This window comes from Echeneis naucrates, chromosome 7 (genome assembly GCF_900963305.1).
Source record: "Echeneis naucrates chromosome 7, fEcheNa1.1, whole genome shotgun sequence".
Taxonomy (NCBI): domain Eukaryota; kingdom Metazoa; phylum Chordata; class Actinopteri; order Carangiformes; family Echeneidae; genus Echeneis; species Echeneis naucrates.
The window spans coordinates 19,619,891-19,640,475 of NC_042517.1; the positions used below are offsets into that span (position 1 = coordinate 19,619,891).

At 44.6% G+C, this 20,585-nt stretch overlaps 2 protein-coding genes across 3 annotated transcripts; one reads left to right on the top strand and one right to left on the bottom strand.

Moving 5' to 3' along the window:
• Positions 1-869: 869 nt before the first annotated feature.
• On the top strand, positions 870-6,443 carry trappc6b (trafficking protein particle complex subunit 6B). Of its 2 annotated transcripts, XM_029506453.1 has the most exons (6): positions 870-1,044; positions 1,149-1,216; positions 2,652-2,769; positions 2,900-2,983; positions 4,188-4,281; positions 5,383-6,436. In XM_029506453.1, the coding sequence occupies exons 1-6, from the start codon at positions 964-966 to the stop codon at positions 5,412-5,414; spliced, it is 477 nt and encodes a 158-aa protein (XP_029362313.1). In that variant the 5' UTR covers positions 870-963; the 3' UTR covers positions 5,415-6,436. The 2 variants fall into 2 exon arrangements, with proteins under 2 accessions (XP_029362313.1, XP_029362314.1); XM_029506454.1 differs by lacking the exon at positions 2,900-2,983 and having other exon boundaries at positions 5,383-6,443.
• Positions 6,444-13,563: 7,120 nt separating this feature from the next.
• Positions 13,564-18,879, bottom strand: LOC115045694 (putative beta-lactamase-like 1). The gene is made up of 6 exons (XM_029505485.1): positions 18,774-18,879; positions 16,963-17,066; positions 16,713-16,870; positions 16,083-16,303; positions 14,688-14,793; positions 13,564-14,542 (listed from the first exon to the last, which is right to left on the bottom strand). Exons 1-6 carry the CDS (start codon positions 18,877-18,879, stop codon positions 13,564-13,566), a joined length of 1,674 nt encoding a protein of 557 aa, XP_029361345.1.
• Between the last annotated feature and the right edge of the window lie 1,706 nt (positions 18,880-20,585).

Below are 20,585 nucleotides of genomic sequence, written 5' to 3' on the forward strand. Positions count from 1 at the left end.
TGTAAAGGCTGATTGTGGGTTATATAGACACGGATTGCTAAAACCCCCTTTCATTTACTGCCACATTAAGGAATACTTACTGAAACATCATTCACTGGCCCAACTGAAATAGTAGAAAGGACGTGTGGCAAAGAAGAAGCTCAGGGCAGTTTGCTCAAGGTGATGGATGTCTACCATCATTTCCTTGACAGTCATGTAGCTGCTGGGAGATGGAGGCCAGACCCATAAACACAGGGCAGTGGGGGGGCTTAGATGGCAAATCTGCCCCTGCAACGCCAACAGATCTGCTTGAGGTGGTACTTGTGTTAATTGGCTCTGCATAGGCTGAAGGTCTGAGAATAATGGCCTTCCTGGCTGGAATGGCGCAACCAAAACAGTGATCCGGATCATCCTGATGACTTGAAGAAGCTTGAAGAGGGATGAAAACCAAACAAACCTTTGGCCCATTATTATTATTTTTTTTTTTTTTTTTTTTTTGTAAAGAGATTTGGCCTGGGCAGCCAAATATTAAACCTAGAATTTTGATTGCATGCATGACGTTGCAATTGAAGAGATCCCATACTGGATAGACTGTTCTCCTCTCCTTCTCCTTCTCCTCTGAAGCCATGCACATGGTAAACCTAACTTATGAATCATATCATAGTTGCCAAACTTGTGTCAGGCTTGCGAAGAGGACCTAGACTCGGCATTTTCATTTATTATTGTAGGATATAGTCATTAATTCATCGCATATTTCACCATATTACACATTTTTGTGGAAAGTTTAGTACCTCCTGCCCAGCTGGTGGCGGTAGAGGGACAACTCCGGCCTCCCTCAGCTGCTCCATAATAAAAACAACAAGGGTTGTGACGCACTGATGGCACGTGTTGTTGTGTGCGTGTGCTCAGTGGATCTGCCGTACATAGGCCTATCTGTGTGTAATTATGTCGGCACTGCTCTAAGTGCCCTGTACAGGAAGAAGGATGGCGGACGAAGCCCCTTTCCAGTTCCTCCATAACGAAGTGATCCAATACTTGTTCAAGTCCGCTGAGAACCGGGAGACGGTGAGAACCTTTTCCCCAAGACAGCCTCCACTGCGGCGGCATGACTGCAACCTGTAGCCGTCCGTACCTCCGTTTGTTCACCAGTTCTTCTGTCATTCATTCAGGAAAATGGAAGAAATGTTACCAAACTGGAGAACATGGGGTTCAGAGTCGGCCAAGGACTGATAGAGAGGTAACAGACAAACTGCAGCAGTATGATCTGCTATGTGAGGGATCTCCTGTGTGAGGGATGTTAAGTATGAAGGATGTGCTGTGTAAGGGATCTGCTGTAAGGAGGATCTACTGTGTGAGGGATGTGCTGTATGGGAGATCTTATGTATGAGGGATCTGATGTATGGCGGATCTGCTGTATGGGGGATTTTATGTATGAGAGATTTGCTGTGTGAGGGATCTTATGTATGGGAGATCTTCTGTGTGAGGGACCTGATGAATGTGGGATCTGGTCAGTCAATCTTTCAAGAAGTTTAAGCAGTTATAATATTGTCATATTCTGAAATCATGCGCCTTACTACACATGAAATGTCAGACAGGTGGTCAATCCTTGAACCATAATAATAATAATAATAAAAATCTAGTAATGACCACTTGAGCTATCTAAATGAATCCCATGTGCAGACACAACAGCAGACCTGTCTTCTAATCACACTGTGATTTCCACTGTGACACAGTGAACCATTGTTGTCCAAAGACTGTTTCAATACCAAGTGTTGCTGTGAGAAGTATTCAGATCCTTTACCTCAATGAAAGTAGAATTTTTAAATCCTAAAAATACTATAATAAAAAAATACTAATTACATTACTAGTAAAGTCCTTATATATGCCTGCTTGTTTAAATTTGTAGAAATAAATACTAACCCTAAATATCAACATCAAGTAATAGAAAAAGTAAAAAAGAGTCTTCATGTAGAATGGCTTACCTTTTCAAGTAGTTTTTCAGAAACGAGCCAGTCTAAGCTATTTGCTATTGATATATACTGGGTAGACAAATAGTAGAGGTGAGATGCTGCAGAGCTGCTGATTCCCACTTAGACACACACACACACACACTGTTCTGCTGCTGCAAGCACTCACCAGAATAGAGCACAAGTTTTTGTTATTTTCTGCTTGTCTGTCTGTCATGTGAGTGAAGACACGTGTAGCTCTACTATGGTATCTACTACTCTACTACTACTACTATCTACTACTGCTCTACTATAGTTTACTTTCTCTGGACTTACTTAGCTGCCTCGCTTCTCTGTATCCTTCTCTCTTGCACCTGCAGTGTAGCATGTCCTGTTGTCACATGATACCGAGATCAGATCAGATGTCATGAACGGGTGAAACTCATGAGGCAGAAAAACAAGTGGTTAATGGCAGGAGATGGTGGAGAAGTTTGTATGGCTACCAGAACTTGTTAGCCTCTGGAACTCCATAGAACAAAGTAAGAATAAGAAAACAGAAATGCTGACTTTGTTTGCATTTCAGCCTGTTCGTACCATCATTCACAAGAAGCCAAATTATAGTGTATAAATTGTCTGCTGATTTTAGGATTTTAATTCAGTATCAATCCTTTGTGCCGATAATGTGTTAATACAATGTCAGACCTCTGGCTTTTTCCTTTTCTCCAGAATGACTAAAGACACAGTACGGTTTAAAGACGAGCTTGACATCATGAAGTTCATCTGTAAGGACTTCTGGACTTGTGTGTTCAAGAAGCAGATAGACAACCTCCGAACTAATCACCAGGTAACACTGAGCCCACTCATTTAGTTTTAAACACATGTAAAACACTTAATGTTGCAGAAATATAATTTGTCTAGTCATCTGCCAGCCTCTAGTCATGTGCTGTGCTGATGTCTGTGTGTTTGTATTTCAGGGTATCTACGTTCTCCAGGACAACAAGTTCCGACTGCTGAGTCAGCTGTCAGCTGGTAAACAGTACCTGGAGCATGCGCCCAAGGTGCTCTGCCTTGATTCTCTCAAACTGTGTGACTATAGTCATTTTATTATTTAAAGCTCTGTATTATTTTTTCCTGAACTGAGCTCTAAATCCTTTTATTGATTCGTAATCATTTCTGATCCCTCATTTAATGTTTTTAAATAGTGTAGTGTAGAAGGAAGAACTCTGTTTTTATTTCACTCAACAGAGTAATAAAACTAAGTTCAGTTTTTTCTCAAACTAAACATTTAATTCAATTTATTGAAGAACTTAACTTCTTCTAAGCGTCTTTTTCTGTCACAAAATACACTGCCTTCTCTGCGCCACTGAATTGTGATTTTTACATACCAAATTTTAATGAAAGGCCTTACTCAGGTCTCAGAATCAAACCATTTCAAATATAACATTAAAAGACAGGACCATTAAATTAAAATAACATTTAATAATAAATATCTACAAAAACCTATGCAACTAGAATAGAATTACACAAACAGATCAAATAACATCAACAACCACCAGATGAAACACTACAGACAGCAGCATTTAGATGGCAGCATAAGAAGCATCTGACAAAGTACAGTGACACGTTTCAGCAGTCTTACAGCATCCAGGAAGAAGCTGTTCCTCAGCCTGGTGGTCTTTTTCCAGATGCTGCACAATCTCCTGCCTGATGGAAGTCTCCTATGATGGAGTCTCCCATGATCCAGAGGGCTCTGTCTCTGCATCAGCTGGTTTAGGTCTCTGACAACAGTCTACAGAAATATAACCCAAACCAGCAGATCAGAAGCCCTCAGCAGCTCAACAGAAAAAACTTGAAAAAATATTTTCATACACTTACTATCTTACCAATATGAGCAATGGTGTAACTATCAATGACTTCACAGGGGCACCTGTGGTTTTTATTACACTCCTTTACGCTGTTATCGCTTTTCTTGATATATTCAACAACCAAGACATCTGTTAGAAATGCATGATATTTTTACACCACTTTTCAAAGGTTGCTTATTTGTACCAGAGGTTACAGAGTGAGGCTTTCTGAGAAAACCTATGACCAATGACCTTCAGAGAGGATGTAGTTTATATACATATCAGAAAAATAGATATTTTGGTTGGCAGTATAATGTTGAACAAACCCAAACGAAAAAGCTCAGAAGAACAGTAGAAGACAGTTGAAGGAGTGTACATTTTGAGGACATTCCTCTTTGATATGACTGTGTTTCTGTAGTACCTGGCCTTCACTTGTGGTCTGGTGCGAGGAGCTCTGTCCAACCTGGGAGTGAAGAGTATTGTGACTTCTGAGGTGTCCATCATGCCTGCATGTAAGATACACCTAACTTTTCCATCATTCTCACAGACTGTATAGTCTTCATCAGTTTCGTTCTGGTCTTGTTTGAGATTGCCATGAACATCTGTCACAGCTGATCCGATCAGCTAACCCTAACCTGCTGTGTTTAAGTTCAGCTCTGAACACATCCAATTTGTCAGCCTGAATTGAAGGTGGTCTGGAGGTGGAAGTGGTCATACACGGTCACATACATTCATATGCCTCTACATCATTCGGGGCGGGGATTCCAGCGCTGTCCATTTCACTTTAGTGTGCAGCTGATTTACATGGAGGCCGTTCCTGTTTAGCCTTTATATTAATGACTTCCTTCAAAAGCATCACATTGAGGAAGTAGTTCTGCAAATGTATGCCACTGCACTTTTTATACACGCATATGCAACAATTGTTAACATTCTCTCTCCTGCGAACATGTTAAGACAGAAGGTCTTAAAATGTAACATCGTTAAAGGTAGTGCTGAACCTAACCCCACAAAAACTACATCTTCCTGCCTGTTTAATTTGCAAATGCAGATAAGTGGAGATGTTTGATGCCAGCTACCACCAGAGCTAAATAGTATTTAGATCCAATGATGTCACTTTTTCACTGTGATTCTAGTGCAGCACCTGCTTTTTTTGCACTGTATTTTGCTAGTTGCAAATGAGGATCGATGAAAGTGTATGAAACTATTGAGAAGAATTGATATTGCATCATGCACGTGTGTGCCAAACTGCATGTGCATTAAACAAAGAAACTGGCACATACATTTTAGAACAGGTTGCCTTTAACAACAACAGGGGGCCTTCAAAACAGACTACAGACACAGTGTATGGACCCTCTGCGCCTTTGTGAAACCTGGATTATTCTTTCTACTGCTGTATTTGGTTGTGAAATTCTAATCCATGCCTTTGTTTAATCGAGAGCTGACTGTTGAAACCTCCTATTTTATTATTTATTTTTAAAAATCTTCAAATGTTTTAGTCCCAGTTTTAAGTTGAAATCTAACCCACTGATTTTCAATTTGAATCACAACCACCTTTAGAAGAAGATTAAACTGTGGACTAAAACATATTCTGTTTCTGTTCTTTGTGTCTGCAGGTAAGTTCCAGGTCATGATCCAGAAAATGTAGCAGCCGCCTAGGAGTCCTTTTCTTTTTAAAGGGAGATTTCACCTATCCTCAGCAGTAAAATTAATTAACTTTGGGCACTACATGATTGGCAAAAGTTAATGAAGCCTTCCTGTCCTACAGCTGGCCAACTCGTTCATTTCATTCCAATCATATACATTTGCCACTGATTATTCCTGACAATGATTGCATAGTACTGTTTTTTAGTATATGTAGAGTATTATGTCTCACTTACTTGTGTACTGTCATTATGAAAGCGATTTGTAGCCTGTGTCAGTTTAAATTGACAAGCAAACAATTAACTTGAGTAATTAAGACTATTGATGATTATCAATAAGTGATTTAATCATTCTAATACATTCATACGATCCACTGGTTAATCAATGGCAGTTAGTGCTTTTCAGTGATCTGTTTTTATTCATTTTAAAAACAACAACAACAAAAAAACCTAAATAAATTAAAAACAGACCAGCACTGATGAACAGCACACTTCACCTTGAGTCATGACAATGCTATTTCTGCTTTTTATGCATCCTTTGAATTTGGACTCCAGGTTAATTGAGTTCCAATAAATTATAGTGTGAACTGTGCCTCATTGTCTTACTGTGTTTGTTTGGTCTGGTTCTGGTGTTCCTCTGGTAAGTTCTGTTTTGAGCAAAGCTACTTGGTTGCATGTTGCAGTATTTATCTCTGCCTCCGTAAATTATTCTTACTATTATACTTATTCATTCATCAACATATTGTAGTGATCAGAGGGGGGAGTGTTCACTCTGATCGGACAGTTGAGCTGGGTAGCGCAAAGGCTCATGGGACTGTTAATGTTTGTAATGAAAGCCATGTTTTAGTGATGTTGTGTGAATGTTTAATTGTGTTATGTGAGTTTCCAGGTTCTATGGCTTTGCATAGTGTTACGTTTAATGTTAACTTTAATTATCAGTGTAGCCACCACGACTGAGTTTCCTGGTGTGTTTAATTACCTCTGGCCAGTATTCATGTATAGAGTTGTTGTTGACTTTGATGTTAATAAATAGCACTTCCTGTAGTCGTGCGGTGTAAAGGGGCACAGGAATTGTTCAAAGAAGAAATCGCAGTCTCAGTTTATCTTCTTCCACGTGAGCTCGCCACATTGGTGTCAGAAGTGGGATGATAAAAAGAAGAATGGAGAGACAGATTGAAGAATTAGAGCAAGCCATGGAGCAGAACATGAAGCTTTTGGAAAGCCTGGAACGACGACAGATGAGATCTGCTGATGAACAATTTCCAGCTCGACCTGATGGTTCCAGTGCACCTCGGCCCCTTCGCCCCGTAGAGGTTGGGGGTGCTACTGCAGAAGGATTCCTGCAGCCTGCTGCCGCTGACTGCCCCCTAGTGACCGGGAGGACTACTGCTGGTGACACCCTGCCGCTTGCTACTGGTGCTAGACGTCGACAATCTCTTGCTGCCACTGCTGCCAATGAGTTGCCACCATTGGTAACCACACCCGAGCCGTCGCACCGTGCAGCCATGCCTAAGACACCAGCCAAGCTTCCCAAGTACAATGGGGTGACACCACTGGAGCCATACCTCTCTCAAGTCCAACTAGCAGCATGGCACAGCGGCTGGAGCAGCAAAGAAGCTGCCACCCACCTGGCCCTGGCATTGGAGGGAAAGGCGCTGCAGGTGCTCCTCGACATCACCCCAACAGAGCAACAAGACCTTCAAGCCTTGACCATGGCACTACAGAGGCGGTTTGGGCAGAGACTCTTTACTGACCAGAGTAGGGAACAACTAGCCAGCCGTCACCGCCGAGAAGGAGAGAGCCTGGGCACCTTCGCCGCAGATGTGCAACTGCATGCCCAACGGGGTTATCCACAGTTCCACGCAGCTGCCCAAGAGGAGCTGGCCCTCCATGCGTTCCTGCGGGGGCTCACACCAGAGAGGTTGCGCCAGCATGTCCGCCTTGCCATGCCCCAGGTTCTCAGTGAGGCTCTCTGTGAAGCTGAACGGGCCGAGGCGGTGCTCTCTACACGGTCTACTCAGCAGAAGGTTTCCACACCGCAACCACACATCAGGATGCTCGACTACGATGAGGAAGAGGAGGATGCTGAAGAGGTCTACCAAGTTCAGCCTTCACCACGACAGTCTCAGCGATGGCCTCCACCCTCCATGCGCGGTCCTCCTCGCCAAAAAGACCGCTGTTACCGATGTGACGAGCCTGGCCATTTTGCTCGAAACTGCCCAGCCCCAGCACCAAAGACCAGAGCCAACCAACCTGCGGGAAACGACAGCGGAGTGGTCTAGCGAGGGGGCCACCACTCCAGTCTCCAACCCCCCTCCGAGGCCGGTATACACTGGTCGGCTGCTTGGGTCACGCCAGAGGACTGTACCTGATTTGCCAACTTGATGGCCAACCCTGCCGGGCCCTGGTAGACACAGGGTCTACCATTTCCCTGGTGCGACCTGGCATCCTCCCAAACACCATTGGTCCACTTTCAAAGGCATGGTCCCCAACCAGTACCCAACTGATGACAGCGACAGGAGAAAAAGCGGACATGAGAGGAAAGAAGGGACTGACAGTCCAGGCGGGGGGCCATGTGCTGGTGCACAAGTTCTGGCTCGCCAACATCCAAGACCCATGTATTATTGGACTGGACTTGTTGAAACGTTGGAAAGCCCTCGTCAATGTGTCGAAGGCAACCATCACCCTTGGCACAGAGACCTTGACACTCCAGTCTGGCCGGCGGAAGAAGAGGCAGCCCAGTAATCGACGTGCCAGTCGCCAAGCAGTGGCTGCCCTGCAGACACCAAGCCGCGGTGTTTCACCATCCGCCAACACACCCACCAGCGTCCCTGCACAGTTACAGCCTGCCCCAACCTCTAGTCCAGAGCCTGCTGCCCCTCCCTCTACTGAGACAACGGAGGCCATAGAGGACTTGTGGCAACGCAGCAAAGATGGTCTAAACCCACAGCAATGCCAAGAGCTGAAACAACTCCTCGAGGAATACACGGACATCTTCGCTGCGAGAGACGAAGACTGCAAGCACACAGGGTTGGTCCAGCATGCCATCGACACCGGCTCCGCCAAGCCCATCCGTCTACGCCCTCATCGGTTGAGTCTTGCTAAACGGCAGGTAGCAGAGGATAAGATCCGTGAAATGTTGGCTGCTGGAGTAATTGAGCCCTCCGACAGCCCATGGGCAGCCCCAGTTGTCTTGGTGAGAAAGAAGGATGGTAGCTGGCGTTTCTGTGTGGACTATCGACTCCTTAATGCCATCACAAGGAAGGACTCTTACCCGCTCCCACGCATCGACGATGCGCTCGACTACCTCTTGGGGTCCAGCTGGTTCAGCTCACTTGACTTGCGCAGTGGCTACTGGCAGGTGGAGCTGGCCCCTGACGCAAGACCAAAGACTGCCTTCACCATTGGACAGGGGCTATGGCAGTTCCGCGTCATGCCTTTCGGGCTTTGCAACGCACCGGCTACTTTTGAGCGGCTGATGGAGCGGGTGCTGGCAGATGTACCCCGGAGTCGCTGTGTCGTGTACCTTGATGACCTGCTAGTACACGCCAATGACTTTGACAGGGCCTTGTCTAACCTGTGTGAGGTCTTCACTACCATCCGACAGGCAGGGCTGCGGCTGAACCCGGCAAAGTGTCGTCTGCTGACAAGGGAGACAGAGTTCCTGGGCCACATCGTTAGTGCTCATGGTGTAGCCACCAACCCAGCTAAGGTGGCTGCCGTCCGAGACTGGCCAACCCCAGCTAACATCAGTGAACTGCGAAGCTTCCTGGGCCTGGCGTCATATTACCGCCGCTTCATCAGAAGTTTTGCAACCATCGCCAGCCCACTCCACCGCCTGACCGACAAGGGCCGACCATTCGCCTGGGACGATGCCTGTGCTGCAGCTTTCACCCGACTCAAGGAGACCCTCACTGAAGCCCCGATCTTGGCCTACCCTGACCCCCAACAGCCCTTCATCGTGGACACTGATGCCAGCAATGTGGGGATCGGGGCTGTCCTCTCACAGAAGGGAGGGGATGGAGAGCGTGCAGTGGCCTACTTCAGTCGTGCCCTGAGTCGGGCAGAGAAGAACTACTGCGTCACCCGACGCGAGCTGCTGGCGGTGGTCATGGCGCTGCGGCACTTCCGCCCGTACCTGCATGGCAGTCACTTCCTCATCCGCACAGACCACGCTTCACTTACCTGGCTTCTGAACTTCAAGCATCCTGAAGGCCAGGTGGCCCGCTGGTTGGAGGCCCTCCAAGGGTACGACTTCGAGATCCAGCATCGAGCGGGGCGACATCATGGCAACGCCGATGCACTCTCCAGGCGCCCCTGTGCAGCGTTGGAGTGTCGTTACTGTCAGCGGCAAGAGGAACGAGGCCAGTCGACAGTAGTGGTGGCGACTGTTGACCTAGCCACCAATGGGGAGGGGTGGCCCCCAATGAGTACTCAGCAGCTGAGACAGCAGCAGGAGGCAGACACCACCCTGGCGCTACTGCGGGGCTGGTTGGAGGTGGGGCAGCGCCCTGCATGGACAGAGGTGTCAGCACTAGGGCTTGAAATGAAGGCCTACTACTCCCAATGGGGCAACTTCGAGCTTCACGATGGGTTGGTCTACCGGAGATGGCACGCCTCTGGACGGGGAAACGACCTCCTACAGCTATTGGTGCCCCGGACGCTCCGGCCACAGGTCCTCCAGATCGTCCACGGCTCGGTGGGGGCAGGGCACTACGGAAACGCCAAAACCCTCAAACGTCTCAGGGGGAGGTTCTACTGGCCTGGCTGTCGACGAGATGTAGAGCTGCACGTGCACTGCTGCGACTCCTGCACCGCCCAGAAAGGACCAACTCGTCACTCCCATGCCCCACTGCAGCAGTACTTGGTAGGGGCCCCAATGGAGCGAGTTGGAGTGGACATCCTTGGGCCCTTCCCAGTCACCGACTCCGGAAACCGATATGTCCTTGTGGCCATGGACTACTTCACGAAGTGGCCTGAGGCATATGCGGTGCCAGATCAGAGCGCCACCACAACAGCAGAGAGGTTGGTGGAGGAGATGTTTGCCCGTTTCGGAGTCCCCGCCGAGCTCCACAGTGACCAGGGGCGGAACTTCGAGTCCCAAGTCTTTGGTGAGGTCTGTCGACGGCTGGGGGTGAACAAGACAAGGACAACGCCGCTCCATCCTCAAAGCGATGGGCTAGTGGAACGTTTCAACCGCACCCTGGCCACTCAGCTCGCCATCCTCACCAGCCAACACCAGCGTGACTGGGACCGCCACCTACCCTTGGTCCTGTGGTCCTACCGGACTGCTGTCCAGGAGTCTAGCCAGTGCACGCCTGCTGCCCTCATGTTCGGGCGGGAGCTCCGGACGCCAGTCGACTTGGTGTTTGGCGCTCCGCCTGAACCCGAGATTGCCGGGGGAAAAGAGATGGACTATTTTCGTAGGCTGAAGGATCGTCTCCAGGTGGTCCACGACTACACCCGCCAGGCCCAGGCTAACTCTGGGATACGGCAGAAGAGGGCTTATGATACGCGATGCCAGGGGCAGGACTTCATACCAGGAGACAAGGTATGGATCTATTGTCCTGTCCGCAAGAAGGGGGTTTCCCCCAAGCTCCGCAGCCATTGGCAAGGGCCCGGCGAGGTCCTGGATCGATTGTCTGAGGTGGTGTACCGGGTGCGCATGCCTGGTCAGGGGCGCAAGGTGGTGCTGCACCGGGACAGGCTCTCACCCTATCAACCCCTCGCCCCGCCTTCAGTTGGAGAGGGGGACGGTGGAAGCCCCCCACAGGCTGATCAGGGTGTCTCCCCTCAAGTGGCACCCCCTGCAAGCCCCAAACGGCCTGCCCGCCAGCGGCGGCAGCCTGGACATTTGAAAGACTTTGTGTTGAGTGATGGGGTTGCCGAGGACGGCTGACCCCTCAGGTGGGGGCTATGTAGCGATCAGAGGGGGGAGTGTTCACTCTGATCGGACAGTTGAGCTGGGTAGCGCAAAGGCTCATGGGACTGTTAATGTTTGTAATGAAAGCCATGTTTTAGTGATGTTGTGTGAATGTTTAATTGTGTTATGTGAGTTTCCAGGTTCTATGGCTTTGCATAGTGTTACGTTTAATGTTAACTTTAATTATCAGTGTAGCCACCACGACTGAGTTTCCTGGTGTGTTTAATTACCTCTGGCCAGTATTCATGTATAGAGTTGTTGTTGACTTTGATGTTAATAAATAGCACTTCCTGTAGTCGTGCGGTGTAAGGGGCACAGGAATTGTTCAAAGAAGAAATCGCAGTCTCAGTTTATCTTCTTCCACGTGAGCTCGCCACAATATTGTAGATTGAAACTCTCTATCTTTCTTCTCTCTCTCTTTGTCTAAATAATGAATAAATGTATGTGTGTGTATATATATTTATTTAAATATATGTATGCGTGTGTGCGTGTCTCACCACGTGATATCACTGGATGCGGAACGTCTCCGGTACGGCTCCGTGCTCCGCCGTTTGTCAGCACCGGATCCGTCTGTGATGCGCACTGTAACGGCTCTGCCGGACAGCGGAAGTGGCAAGGATTCACGCATAATCGCGCAATACATTCGGTTGTAGTTTCTATAAAGAGAACCGCACAACCATTTAAACAGTTTATTGTGTCCATCCAGAGGACATTTATTGGACCAAATCAGTGATTTACCAGCCACCCCAATCACTCCTGCTATGGTACTTCACGCCGTATCCTTCTTATGGGTATCTTTATGAAAAGGATTTGACGGGTCATACATGACATAATTTTAGACCTCCAGAATCAGCAACACGGGGTATTTTATTTTGAAAATAACCTTGAAGTTTTATTTTGTGTCTGTGCACGATTTTCAGTCCCGCGCGATCTGCTCTGTGCTTAATTTATGCATCCGGCAAAATTAGAGCTCTGATCTCTGTTGCGGACGGCTGCCGGATGCCGGAGCTGTTCCGGAACCGCAGCCTTTGGGAGAACATACATTGACTGGAGTTGAAACGTATCAGCTCCGCCGCCGTTCCGCATCCAGTGGAATTTGGGGGTCAGTCAGTATTCACATCAAGATATGATCATGGTAGGACCTGCAGCATTTGTACAAAATGTTTATTAATAAATATTTGAGTTATAAGAACATCGTGTTTCGTATTGAAGTTCGCATCACCGCCAAACAAGCACGTATAACAGACAGTTACAATAGTTTGGATGAAATTTGGAGGAGGAGCTCGTTTATTGGCCATGGACCTGGAGGCTGACTTCCTGTGCCCAGTAGGTGGCGCTCTAGGTCTGACTCCTTGAGTGGAAGACTGACAGCTGGCACTTGTCACTTCCTGCCATTCTCCAGCATTCTGCGCCATGCAGGAGGGTGGGTGGAGCTCTAATACAACTTGAGTTTTGTCTTGGTTCTATATTGCTGAGACTTCCATATGTTGTTCAGTATTCTGAATGCATTCCTGGCTTTGTTGATTCTGGGGTTTTTTTTTTAATCATTGTGTGCCCCCCCCCCCCCCCATCATATTTTACAGTACTCCCAGGATTGATTAATTATATGTAATTAAAACGCGATACAATCGTCCCTTGCATGTGCGAGAACAGTTCTTGTATATTGTGATGGCTGTAACATTGGAGTGACAGTTTTTAATCAGTTTTGCAATCTGTAGATATCGTTAATAAAACCACTGAAATATTTTTTTTTTTAGAAGTGGATGTATTGAAGTTAAAAGAACAACAAATGATTGAAGTGTTACCACCATCCCTGGCCTCCCTGGATTGAAAATCCTGTTGATAAAAAACTTAAATTTGCATTGTATGCCTGGCATCTAAAATCCAAAAAGTCCGCTCAGTTTCTTTTAAATTGGTAAGGTCTTTTTAAAGAAGCGAGTACTGCTCCAATCTCTTTCTCATTCATAAATTTTATTCTATTACATTGAACAATGATTCTAATATGTTCTTCCTAGTATATGTATATGGTGCGTAGTTGAGGTGAGTGTCCTGGATTTCACTTTGGATTGTTCTAGTTACCTCACTGTCAGCTGTGCATATAACAGTATGTGTATGCATGTTGATGTAACTGGGTTATTTTACCAAATAACAAACACTTAAAACAAAAAATAAAAACACTTCATATATAATTTTATTTCACACCTAATAACATTTTTACACACTTCCTCTCACTACTTATTAAAATATGGTCTGCCAGCTATCCTTGTCACCTTGTATGTGTTGAGCCCAGGGGAATCAAATCCTGGTGATACACCTTTCTTGTTGAAAGGGTAAAAGTTGAAGAGTTGTCTATCCTGTGCCTCCAGGGAAACTGATGCACCGTTAACCTTCAATTTGCAGGGGTAGGGGCTCTCAAGCACCACCCTGAAAACCCTTTCCTGAAGGTAATCCAGCTGAATTATTTTGTAATTGAACAGCACAATTGTCTCCACCTTTGGTCCAAACTGCTGCATGACTAGCACTCCATCTGAGCCTACTTTAATGTCATAGAAAGTCATATTCCTATAAGTGTAAAAACCAACATATGGAGTTGGGTTGGGTGGTGATCTGAGTTTTCGCTGAGCTTCCTTGAATGCGGTCGCCACTGCAGGGATAAGAGAACTGTAGGCCTGGCTCACAAGGTCCTGGTTTGCAGGCCTTACCCCTGCCATTAAGACTACCATTCCAAGCTTGAGCCTTGGCACTAGGGCAAGGGTGGCAGTATAACCATCCAGGTCACCATCCTTCCTCACTACATTGTAGCCAAACTGTTCATTGATCTCCCATGGTGTGCCAGTGGAGTTGGCAAAATAGCCACTGTTACATCGTGCCACTGGGGTCATCATGGTGTTCAGGGTGTCCTGGTGGAGCAGGGTCCCACCATACGCTCCAAGTAGAGCCATCATGAGTTTGGCCATGTCAGCTGCTGTGGAATACATCTGACCTGCAGGCCGGTACCAACCTAGGTCATAGAGTGGAGCTGGCTGGCCACTGCTGTACACACCCAGAGCCATCTGCCTCTGAACAGCTGGTGTTATGTTGAAACCCGTGTCCTCCATGCTGAGTTTCTCCAGAATATTGTCTAACACCCAGGTCTCAAAGTCTGTGTTAGCAAGCTTTGGGGCCAAAATGTTGCCCAATAAGGAAAAAGCAACATTGCTATAGTGGCACCTGTGGGAGAAGTGACAGTGAATTCACAGATGTTTGCAAGTTTTCTGTCATCAAAACACTAACATCTTCATACACAGACATACACCCGCTCTAAACATGAACAGGTTGTCAAAGATTGTGCAACTGAGAAAGGAAACTGTCTTACTTGGTGCCTGGATTTGCCACAAGGACATCATCTTGTAACAAATTAAGCGCTGCCTGCGTGTCTCCACCCCAAAGGAGATTAGTTGACCTTAATCTTCTTGGTAAACCTGTACAAGTATTCTTAGTGAGTATAACTGGTGTGTACATTTGTGGGTTATTTATAAATGACTAAGTAATTATAGACTTTCTTAAAAAAGGTATTCAGCACAATGATTATGTGGATCCTCTTTGTAGAGATCTAAACTGAACTGTTATCTTGACCATCATTTTATCTGAGGTAACAGTTTCTTCTTATATTCATATTAACACCCTTAAACAGTTGATCTGGTGAGAAGCTGAGTGGTTGCACAATGTGTGCGTGCTGGAAGCATTTTGTGGACATCAGTGATAATCAAATGTTCAGTTTAGAAATATTTCAAACAAATGACTAAGGTACAGCACCAAAATGAACACTTCTGCCCTCCATTAATCCAAGAGCCCTGAGCTGATTACCTCTATCTCTGAATGCAGTTGAACTTAGTATATATATATATATATATATACACACACACAGCTCCTCTCTGCTCAGGTGAGCTCAGATTACCTAAGGTACTATAGTGGGTTGTTGGAATGTGGTGTGTCCTTGACGGAATTGAAATATCTCTGTGGAGCTATTCATATCCAGCCAGTTGGGTATGAATTTGAACTGAAGCAATATCCATTATTTCATGGATGTTCATTTTTATAATGGGTATACGCTGCTCCCAGAGGAAGGCTAATCAAATGACAACATCAGCTTTCACTGGGCTAAAAGGAATGAAATTTAATGAAATAGTACATTAAATGCAATATAAGACCTCCTAAAAACTTGAGTCTACCTGTTTATCAGTATGAAAAAAACTACAATAAGAGCTAGTACACTGTAACGGCCATAAACACTTATCACTTAAACAACTATTTTGATAAGATTACTGTCATGGTCTGCGCTTCACATTTGGATTTTTCAAATTATTGTTTATTATTTTATGACGATGATGATGATGATTATTATTATTATTTATTCCCTGTTTGGTTTGACATTTTTTACTTTATGTGTCCACTGCTGTTTTATTTTGTGTCTTTTCCCTACTTTCCCTCCATTGTGATTGCCCCACAACCTTTGTGGAACCCTTTTTTTTTTGTTTGTTTGTTTGGTTTTCAATACACAGTATGCAAAGATAACTGAAAACAATTGCACTGGAGGGAAAGTGAAAGACATGACAACCTCAACATGATTTCCCCGATGACACTTTTAGCATCACATGCATACAAAAATGCAGTATGGTTGGCTGACTGAGAGAACGCCACTCTACAATTCAGAGATGGTGTTTCAGCTTTGATGGATGCTGAAGATGGTCCAAACAGACAATGTGCTTACCTGAGAGCTGGCTGGCCATCCTGCGCAGACTGAGGGCAGGAGTCAGGCTGCTGTAGGTCCTGACTGATGAGGAAGCTTGCCCCCCATTCTTCCCCAGTGGGTTTTTGATGGTGAAGTTGTCTGTGTATTTATCAAAAGGGTCATCTAGAGAGTCCACCAGACCATCCTCCCATAGTTTGTATAGCATCAGTGTTGGGAAAATTTTAGATAAGCTGGCAATTCTGCAAGAACAATGAATGCAACACATATTTGTCCCAGTTAAGAAAGGGTTCTATAAATTAATAAATGAGCCTAGGTTTAGTAATGCACAGCATTCTCACAATAGCTTCACAGATTTAATTAATTAAGGGAGTGGTTCAGTCTCATGATTACATAGCCTTTATAATCAATAATCCTAAACCTTTCACTGACTCCAGACCTGTAATATTTGACAGAAGAATTACACTGCAGGTTGACAATGATTATTAATCAGATGGAGTTGCTAATAATATGAAGAGGCTGGGCTGTTTTCAAGGCTTGATATTAATAACAAAGTATTTGGGTTTTAGCCCGATCACCACTTTCCTTTTGTTATGTGACATTTTGTGTGTCTTTTAAACTTGTGCTACAAGAGTTGGCAGTGAATCTCACCTGTACACTGTGTACTCATTGGGTGCAGGTGAGGAGGGATCGCTTATGTTCTTCTTGCCAAAGTTTCCATTCCACAGAACCGAGTCATTTAACACAACTATGGCTGATATCGCAGGCAGCTTCGTGGTGTGAACGCTCGACCTCAGGAGCATATCTACCTGTTCAGAAAAACAATAAAAATAATTGACTATATCTAGAATATCTGCATGAAAAAACACTGTAATATGAACTTCGAAAACTTGAGATTCACCTTCTCTAATGCCACCTTCAGTGATGTTATAGGGTGTCTAAGGAGCACAGGCTCAGGGAAGCGAGGACACATCTCCTCTACTGTCACTTCTTCTAAAATCACTTCTGTCGAAGAGGGGAAAACACTCACCATGCAGGAAGCATACAGGAAATTCATGTGCAACTCAGAAGCAGTTTTCTTAATTCCTCCAAGCATTTAATAATTTCTGTTGTGAAATATACAAGTGTTTTATGTTTGCTGGGTCTTGTTGATCTGGTAGCTTTGCTAACATCTTAACAGCCTCACAAATTATGTTCATGTCCCTGCAGATTATCTCAAAATTCCTCCATCCAGTGAACACCTGATAGTGCGAGTACATTGGGTTCGACTCTTGCTTCCCATATCTAAGTCCTGATGTAAAACAGTGCCTATGTGAAAATGCAGGCATTTAATAATCTTCAACATATTTGTCCTGAGCCTGTTTTTCTAAAACTATTATTTAACAGTAAGAGACTAGTATGATCCCACAGGCGGGACAGTTACCAATCCATTGGGATGGCTGGATAATTAGAGTGGCATAATTAGGCTGTTTAACAACTGTCTGCACTGATCAGTCCCACTGCGAATTCACAATGTCGCGATTGTAATTGCAACAATTAACGCAAATTCATTTGCAAATTTGCAATTTTATCCAATCACCCCAACTTTACCACAAATTCGATCAATCAGGGAAAGTCCATCCCCGCGTGATAATACGCATTAAAGAAAATGAGTAGCCAATAAGAAGTTTCAAAACTGGTAGTCCCAGTCCAAGTTACAGTTCCTACCACACACAGTCACTTCTGGCTGCAATAACTGACTAACCAACCAACTAAATAAATAAATAAAAACCAAAACACTCTTGTCTGTGGCGCGGCAACCAGCTACCGTAATAACTAGAGTTTGAGCACAGCTTTGTCCCCTCCTCAATTTAAATCGGGGACATTTTTGTAGAGAGCTTTTACCGGCAATTGGTCGCCGAAGTCGGAAACTGTACTCGAAAATTGTGTGTGTGTCGCGCGCGCGTGTTTTCGTGCACCGGAGCTAACGAGTGTAAGAGAGACAGTTACATATTTAATTTATTAGCGTGAAAGCAAATCAGAGTTTGGGATGTCATTAATGACTTTGATCTGCAGCAGATAAAAGTGAATTGCTGTCAGTGTTCAAAAATGTTCTCAACACTTGATTGTAATACACAAATAAAGCATATTTTGTCAATTTGTTGAAATTTTACAATTAACAGTTAAAAATCTGCAACATTCGTGAAGTCACTAGCTGATGCAATTTTATTGAAAAAAAAAAAGAAGCCTCAAAACATTGCAAGTTTGGAGAAAGCTGCCACAAAATCAGTTATTTTAGGCCACCGCAATCACACACACACACACACACAGAAAACGTGCCAAATCTTGGAGGGAGTAAATAATATATCATTATGACATGATTAATTCAATACATTATTTAAGCTGTTTTAATACTAGGGCTTTCTGGAATTTCAGATATTTCTTTATCTACATCCTTGTGAATTTACAATGTGATAGCAGCTAACATAATCCAAAAAATCCAACAGCTGACACTCTAATTTGCTTTTATGATTATGATTTTATGATTTTTTCTTGTTGGTAATCACAAAAGTATAATTACTCTGCTCCTCCCTGCCTGCTCTTCTTGTCTGTCAGCAGGCTGAAGTCTGCTTTAATACAGCCCCCGTTTGTGATCACTGTTTCCATCTTGGCGCAATCCTGCTGCAGTTTCTGGAAATGCACACTGAAAGCAAAGAGGCTAAGAAATTTTACCTGTCTTTAGTGTTGTCATCTTATATTGCCAAATAAAACAGCCGGTCATGACCATGGAGAGGACAAAGAAGAAAACCATGCCCACTGTGGTCCATTTCACTTTCATCTTGCTTGACGGATGAGGTCTAAAAATGTCAATAAAATAAAATGAAGAAACTTACCTTGATACCATGATAAATCAACTTAAATGATGATTAAAAAGAAGGTTCAGGTTCAATAGGTACATACAAGGTGATTGCCTTACCAAAGAAGGCAAAACAAATCATAACGTTCTCCCATAGTCTCTGTGTCAGTCTTCATCTTCCGCCAGCAAAATCCAGACCATGCAGTTACAGTTCCTACAAAGGTCCACAAAGTAAAAGCCAGCATGGCTCTGTGCACTCATCTACACTGCTCCTGAGCAGTCACTGGCCACAGACCACCACTTACATGCAACTAATCCTAGATGTGATCCCTGGCTACAGAAGAAAGGCTGAATCTATTCCCAGTACACTGCCATGACATCATAATCTGCTGGGAGATTCACAGGGCCAAATGTAGGGACTGCTGAATGGAAACCAAAGCACTCATCCTCAGCAATCAAACCATCTCACACTTTACATCACTTCTTGCTACTAACTGCTTTTTGTCAGGATATCACCAGGATTGCAAGTATCATATGAGGTTTTTAGGGCAGAGGGAGAGGCAGACTTCCTACCAGAAGCTCAGATCCTTTAAAGTGTGTAGGAGTCTGGAAATGTTCTACCAGACAATGGTAGCCAGTTTTGCCTGTAATGCATTACAAGAGTAACACAATATAGTAATGCCTTACTTTCGTTAAGTAACAGAGTAATAAGAGGCTTTATTATTAATGTTTCTGCAAAGTACAGTTAGTACCTTCAGTGAAGTGTTAATATAAAAAAATTAATAGTTGATCAGTGGTGTTTTTTGTTTTAAGATTTTAGAAACAAAACACCACTTTAACCAGCAGAAGCATTTTCTTGAGGTGCAATAGCAGCAGAAGTGATTTAAGTGGTTACACTTCCACACTTAGCTGCCAGGGACAGCACATGCCACCCCACCCACCAAAAAAACAAAAAAAAAAAACAACAACTCTCTGGATGTTAGCACAGCCTTAGGCAGTGAATGATTGGGTTTGTGTTTCGATACTGGACTCTATATGTAACTGTTTTTTGTGCCTTGAGTTTTGATGTGTGTGGGTGTTTTTGTTCAAGAGCCTTGTACTTTGTTTTTAAGTGTTGCTTCATGTTTCCGCCTTTAATAAGCACCGCAGTTTCTGAGCACAAGAGCATAAATTGCTTTTTTATGCACACCATGTGAGATTATTCTTAACTTCTTCTTTTTCTTCTTTGCACTTATTATCGGATCATTATTCTCGTCTTGTCTAGCTTACTCACTCTCACTCTTCAACTGTGATGCTCTCTCTCATGATTGCAGTGAGAAGGAGAAAACAGGCCAAACAAGCAGGTTCAAAATATGGGGAGCAATACCAAAAGTCTAGCTGCAGTGCACCAGCTGATCAGAGGGTATGATCTGGCAGTGTTGGAGTGGCAACGCAGGGCTTTTATAACAGGTAAGCCTCATTATGGAATGGGCTGCTGCTGGTGAGGTTCTGATCAGTCTCCAATCCAAGATGGAGAGAGAAAGATGGACGCACTCAAGCAGTGACTCAGGTCAAATGGAGGCAGCTTTTGAGGCGTGTATGACACGAGAGATAGATGTAACACAAAGTAACCGTCATTTTCATTTTTAACTCGAGCTCACGGCCAACCCGTACAAAGGAGACAAGTTATTTTTTTGGCAAAATGTAGA